This window comes from Bombus affinis, chromosome 4 (genome assembly GCF_024516045.1).
Source record: "Bombus affinis isolate iyBomAffi1 chromosome 4, iyBomAffi1.2, whole genome shotgun sequence".
In the NCBI taxonomy this organism is placed as follows: Eukaryota; Metazoa; Arthropoda; class Insecta; order Hymenoptera; family Apidae; genus Bombus; species Bombus affinis.
In genome coordinates, this window is record NC_066347.1 from 7,299,524 (window position 1) to 7,306,742 (window position 7,219).

The 7,219-nt window shown below is 40.4% G+C and overlaps 1 protein-coding gene across 4 annotated transcripts in view; it reads left to right on the forward strand.

Annotated features, from left to right (window-relative positions):
- The window catches only part of LOC126915836 (paired box protein Pax-6), a 58,279-nt gene that overhangs the window by 39,530 nt on the left and 11,530 nt on the right, over positions 1-7,219 (forward strand). For all 4 annotated transcript variants that reach the window (XM_050720936.1, XM_050720935.1, XM_050720937.1 and 1 more), the window contains 2 exons: positions 2,385-2,611; positions 4,092-4,348. In XM_050720936.1, the coding sequence (XP_050576893.1) occupies positions 2,385-2,611; positions 4,092-4,348 (484 nt within the window). The remainder of the gene's footprint in view (positions 1-2,384; positions 2,612-4,091; positions 4,349-7,219) is intronic.

Sequence of the window (7,219 nt, forward strand, 5' to 3'; positions counted from 1 at the left end):
GAGCGTGTTTGTGCTACGAGTGATTGGAGGGTAGCAGGAAGGTAAATCGACATATCGTAGGGAAAGGGAATCCTCTTATCGCGACGAGGTATCTTCGAAATCAGGAAATCCGTGGAAGCGCAACAAAGAACTTAAGCTCCGATTTGTTGCTCGAGATTACTTGTTATTACGACCATCTTTCGCGATACTCGCGCGAGAGATCTTTGCTAGAAGATATCGTCGATGGCCATCGCGATTTGGACAGTATCACAGAAACCGAACTCATCAACTGCATCTTCCGTAAATTTCTTCGTTTCATTATCTAGATATACAATTACTGTACAATTCGTAAGGAACACATGATTCGTTTCCATACTTTCCAGGATTTGTTTCCAATCTTATCGTGGACATTGTCAAACTAAACTATCAAACTGGATAAAACGGTCTCAGATTCTTTGTCTTTACAACGAACTAAAAATTTATAGAGATCGTTGACGAAATTGACGTTTACTTTTATTAAGATCGAAGTATCTACCTACTTTTCTTATTTATGTTATATATAATTTTCCATGTACGTATAATATATTTGACTATAAATTATTAAGCATTACCTTATTTTGAATTCCTTTCTGTATCTATATTTTATTCATTTCAGCCTGATTGCGTAGAAATTGAATTTGCTTTTACATAAATTACAAACATAAATCATAACTGGAACATAAGAGATATGAAATACAAACTTATAAATAACTACGATAACATAAAAATATCCCGTTTCTTTCGTTATCTCTCTCCTATCTTTAAATACTTTAGATAAACATTCTCCTCGTTGTATCGTCATCCATTCCGCCATCCATTACCTATCCGTTGTTTCACTTGTTTTCTTTTCATTTTCCAATAATTGCACTTCCCTTCGTCCTTGTCCATTTCTCTCCGTGAAATCATTTCAATCAAACCTTATTCAACGAACTGATGCTGCTTATTCGATTGTGAAGTAACAAGTACAATATGAAATCTACGAGTTCTGTTTCATAATCTGCGGAGAATATATTATACAACTTAGAGAAGATTGTTGATGTTAGCAAATGTGTATGGAAAACGAATCGTTTAACCGTTTGTTGGCAATGAGAAGTTGAACTTCGCGATTGGCCCGAGTCCTCGGTAACGTTTCCTCGTATTTCTCGAATGAACAGCTTATTAAACGTGCGGCTTGGCTTAGCTTAGAGTTGTACGTCTTGAAATAACCAGCATTCAGTTAAACGCGGAATATTTGCGAACAAAATTAACCAAAAGTCACGAATCTTTTGATCTTTCACTCAGTTTTCGATTTTGAATATTCAGAGCGTAACTACGTACGACTCTATAATTCATCCAGAAAACGTAATTTAGATGAAATTTTGTTACGCGAAAGGAGTCGGATACTGTAGAACGTTCGAAATTAATTTAAATCGCTCAAAGAGAGCTTCGTCTGTGTGCCGAAATTGAATTGAAAGAATCGAATATTGTAGAATGTTTCACGTTAATTTGTATTACTGTACGATGATGAAAATATTCTGCTGGAATTTAGGAAGGAAACAGAGCATTGGTATTTCAGAAATCGTATTCTGTAAAACTTCTGCCTTAAAAATCGGACGGTGCAAAAATCCGGAAGAAACTCGTTGCATTCGAGAGGAATTTTTAATATAAGCTATCGAACACAATCGATGCACGTGTAGCTTTTCATCCACAATTTGTCTTACTTTCTCTCGATACAACAAATTTCCTATTTTACTCATCGTCGGTTCTGTGTAATACTAAAAGCGCGTCGGATAGGTCGTAAGGGAAAGAAACAGCGGGAAACGATGCGAGATAGCGAGACGTACGAGCACAGACGTACACACCACTGAGAACACACAGTAACTCAATTTTCCATCCGACAACTGCTCAATCGCAATTAACAAACTGCGGCAGAGTCTCGTGCAAACTCGACTGCGTGAGCTTACCCGGGGATGGCGGGCAGAAGGGGGAAGAGGTTGGAAAAAGGTATCTAGATTTTACGGCTGTCGGATGGCTGGACAAGGAGAATAGGTCGAGAGATAGAATACAAACAGGAAGGGGTAGAGAGGGTTCGATAGAGGTAGATAGAAGCGAGGAACGAACGAGAAAGAAAGAGAGGGAAGAAGAGAGGGTGTGTAGAGACGATGGATGATGGAGGGAACGACGAAGAACGAAAAGAGAGATACGTGGATGGTTAGAGGGATGAAAGAACGAGACACGGAGAGGATAAGTGTGGAAAAAAGTAGAATGCGAGGTGGCGAGAGAATGCGAGGATGGATGCGAGGATGAATAGGTGCGGATAATGCGAACACATCGCGCGGAGTGACGCCCTTATCGTGACAAAAGCACCGTCATTGCGTCGGTTGCAGGTGTGGTTCAGTAATCGCAGGGCGAAGTGGCGTCGAGAGGAGAAATTACGGAACCAAAGGAGAGCAGCCGTCGATCAGGTAGTCGGCGGAGGCAGCAGCGGGGGTGGTAGCAGCACCGCGCCCCCAGCTGCGACCCCTGCCACACCACGGTTACCCTTAAACGCCGGATTCAACGCCATGTACTCGTCGATACCGCAGCCGATCGCTACGATGCCTGACACTTACAGGTAATCATTCTGTCACCGTCTCTTTCGCTTTTGTTTCGCCAACCGTCTACGTGTATGGTATAGTTATACAGGGGTGCAAAGACTTTGCGTATTGTAAGAGAGTATGGATCGAGCTCTCTCGTCGAGGTTGAATACGATGTTTGTTACGGGACGGTGAAAGGATTATAAGTGGAACGATCTCCTAGAGTTAGAGTAGTCAATTTGGGAATCGAGGAGGTTCATAGCTTTTCTTATAATTGTTGTTTATTTATTGTAACAGTCAGAGTTTCTTTACGAAAGTTTTGTAAATATAGGCAAAGATATTTTATCGGTTTATCGAGTTAAATAATCGACACTGGTTATTTTTTAATTATTGTCTGTCAAAGATTAGGACACCTTTATGAGGATTTTCTGAAGTATATCGAGGGATTTTTAATTAGTTTATCGAACCATGTATTTCGAAGAATTTAATGCATTTTTCTATAGCGATTCATTTTTTGAGAAAGCCCGTGTTATGAAAGTTTCAGTTAGCTCGTAGTATTGTTAAATGTTTTTTGTACGTATTGGCAGGCTTTTTGACGAGTATAGTTCGTTCTTTTACGTTTCATTTGTAAACCGTGGTAGACTAACAATAGTATGGTAACTGCGATCCGTTGTTTAAAGATTTGGCGATTGTACTACGCTTTAATCGGTGTTGCATTGTTGCAGAGATTACAGATATCGATAGCGTCGAGTTTAAATTTCCCAAACAATCCTCAAATACCTTGTATTTTTCACGTTCAACATTTCACGATTCATTGACAATCGCGCTGTGTACATAAATATCTGACCTTGTCAAAATTTAATCTTCCTAAAAGCTTATCTTCGAATGTCATTTCCAAAAACAAAAACATCATAATCCAGGCGCTGGCGACTCTTTGATATCGAATATTTGTCGAAACAAATTAAATTCTGCAAATATCGAATTCAACTTGCTACGTTGTATATTCATTAAATTACCGTAACAAATATCGTGTACCGCGTAAAATTCGCATACAATCGTTACACGAAAATTGTCAAAAAGTTCGCTATTTTTAACCTTCCACGCGATTCAAATCAAATCGAAATTCTTCTCGGCAAGAATAAGAATAAAAGCTCGACGTTGGCCCCAAAATCCTCGAAACATCCTCTATATAAGTTTAAAACACGTTTTGCCAATAATTAGACCTGACAGATTCTTACGTATTTATGACGAATTTAGAGATACAAAAGTTTCCCAAATGCACATAAATCGCAAAACCGTATAAAATATTTAAATACATCGAAAAATATCCGTGGTTGCAAGTAGGCGAAACAAATCGCTGTTCCACCTTTTGGTGTGTACAAAAATATAAATTTGCCTGGACGTCCACAGCTTATTAATCACGAAAGCTACTCGACCTATTCGCTAGAAACGACGTTCAGACAAATCGAACATGTTGGTTATTTTGATCTGACGCGGATCTCGTTCCTCTGTTGGCAGCTCGATGTCGAGCAGCTTGGGCGGGTCAATGGGTGGAAGCTGTCTTCAGCAGCGCGCCGAGGGATATCCGGCGTACGTGTTCCACGAGCCTCTTCACTCTCTGACGCAGTCTTACTCCCACGCACACAGCACTGCTGCGCACTCGCAACCCCATCGTGGTATACCGACCTCTCATGGTGGAACCCCCACCACGCCAGGAGGACAGCCTGCAGGACCAGGTGGTGCACCCTACCAGCCGACGACCTCGACCGCGACTGGTGAGTTTCCGCTTTAAAGGATTGTTTGTTTGTTCTTGTTCAATCTTCAAGGCCATCCTCCGGTATTCGCTTCGTCTCCACTACGGCATTTAAACGCTGATCAAGGTCGCCACCGATCGTATACATAGGGCTCCGGTTAGTCGCCTCTTTTCTAGGTTGTACACGCTACCTTGAAACGATCGTTCGACTGGATGAATGCAGATCGTGCGAATGAAAAGTGTATTTTATTGTTGGTCAGATGACTTGTTGGATATTTAACTATGGCTACTGATAATACGTACCATGATAATATGATAGGTAAGTGTTGATTGTTGCATTGTATAAGTATTGAGTTAGCAAATTATCATTAAATTTTCCAAAGTCAATGGCAAACGGAACAATCACCCTCTGAGAAATCTTCCGAAATAGATCAATGGTTCTGTAAAATCGAATGACTATTGATAATACGTACCACGACGATATGATAGGTGAGTGTTGATTGTTGCAGTGTATAAGTATCAAATTAGCAAATTATCACTAAATTTTGCAAAGTTTCTGAATCCTGCAAAGTTTGTACATTTGTGCCGCTCACGGGTCAAAGTGAAGTTTAACTTCATTTTTCGAAACGTTTAACATTTTTTGTCAAAGCATTTCATCGATGCTTATCTCGCGTAATTTCCACAATTTCCTTTGCTTTTCGTTTTGTGCGGCTAACGGATTTTACAGATGAACGGCTTATTTAATTCGTAGTTAATATAGCGGTTGCTATATTTTACTACGTAGACAGAAATTTTCAGAAATTTATAACAGAGATGGTGTCGTGTGTTATTCACGCTTGGTAGGTACTGGGTTTCTTAATGTGTTCTTTTGTCATCGATAGTTTTAATGTCAGAAGTGGCTTGTGAAAGGTTGCTTTCGGAGATAGTATTTAAATTTCCGAAGCTTTTGCCAGTTTCCAAGATTCTGCGTGCTCTCTCGCGGTTGGACATATTCGAGGCGGATAGACCAAGGGAATGTTGATTTACAGGATTGCTTTGATGTTTGGTTAGAGTAATGGCGCAGATGTTATTGCTTGATGGATCTATTAAACGGTTGGAGGTTATAGTTACTGGTAAATGGTCTGTATGGTTAGACGCTATCTCGATTAATTTATAGGTAAACTGAATTGGTTGGTTAAGAACGTCAATAGCTAAATATGTATGTATCGCGTAATTATTTGATGATTGTACATCGTGTTTTCTAATTTTTCTATCTCCTTCGTACTAGGAACAAAGCAAATGACTTTTGAACATTTCTTTCCAATTTTCTTTCGTACCCTATAAACGATATTAATTTCCAAGGTAAATTTAACAAAACCATATTCGCCACGCTACTCGTTGATTTGCGTAGTTAATCGACATATGTGTAGAGCTTCTTATTGATTCGAATATTTCAAAAACTTTCAAACACGCCCACACGCGAGAACTCGAACAACATTTAACGAAGGACGATGTACATTTCACTTTCCACGAAGACCTGCTGGAAAACATAATTTCCCATTTACAAACGGATTTGAAGATCGCTCGTTTCATTCGTTCGAGCTTTCGAGTTCGATGAAGATCTGGTCGAAACGGAAGTGGTGGCAGCGAGGCTCGATGGGGAAGAAAAAATTGCGATTCGTGTCGCGTGCTCGCGGCACTCGCGGAACGTGCTCATTCTGTAACATTGAAACTGCCGGTTGATTACGTACACTCGGGAATTCCGTGCGCGCTGCCGTGGCCAAACGACGAAAAAGGATAAACGTCTTCGCGAGAACTCTGGTTACCCGTGGCGAACGACACGAGTGGAAAATACGTTTAATGGGCGCGAGGAAATTTGTTCCGCCGGAAACCGTACGATTGACGTGGAAAATGTTCAAATAAATTCTCGCACGCTTTCCTAACGAATCGTGTGTCTTCGTTCCTTCTCACTGCCGAAGTTGGCTTGACCCTTGCCATGTTAAATATTTTTTGAATTGCCGGGGAAATTTATTTTACTCGATTAATTATCGTTAACGATAGCAATACATTTTTGATGTTTCGAAATTTACGTTATATACATAGGAGCGGTTATATCAGAAACCAATGTATTTATCGTTTAATTAGTTCATAATATTGTTAAAGTATAACGTCGTGTGTAGGTAACATCAAGCGTGAACTGCTTCGATATATTTTTTCGTATCATTTAATTTACCTCAACGTGCTTCTTTTTTTTCATCGTTCAAACGTCGACTAAACTACCAACCAACAATCCCTTTCGCTTAGCACCTCGAGTGCTTCGGCAGAGAGTCTAAACTTTTAGAATAAATCAATTCAGGCTCCCAACAGAATACGAGCAAATCCGTTTAGCCAAAGTCAATGGCAAACAGAACCACCAGCCTCTGAGAAATCTTCCGAAATACATCAATGGTTCTGTAAAATCGATCAGCCAGCGTATCTTACGCCTCGAAGGCAGAATAAAGTGTCTTGTCAAGGCACGGTTAGAGAGCTACAGAACGTTGTTCCGTGCAGAGATCAAAAAATGGTTAGCTACAAGAACGTATCTGGGACCAACTTGATACTACATCAGGTCAATGTGTGCAAAAACTGAAACAGTGAGTGTTCCAAAGATGTTAAAGGTGGACGTAGCCGTAACAAAATTAAGTACTAACCATCTTCTCATCTCTGAACGGTAAGCAACAGTGCCCGTAGCTCGTTTAAGCACTTGGCCGTTCGTCCACGGAATTGTAAAAGGATTTTAAAACAAATCTCGCACGGGCGCCAGCGGGCAAAATCGAAGACCGGGTATGTTCGGTGGTTTTCCAAGCGCCCATTCCATCCAACAACGTGGCTGCTGAATTTTCCATTTTCCCCGATTCTCACTTTCCCTCCGTCA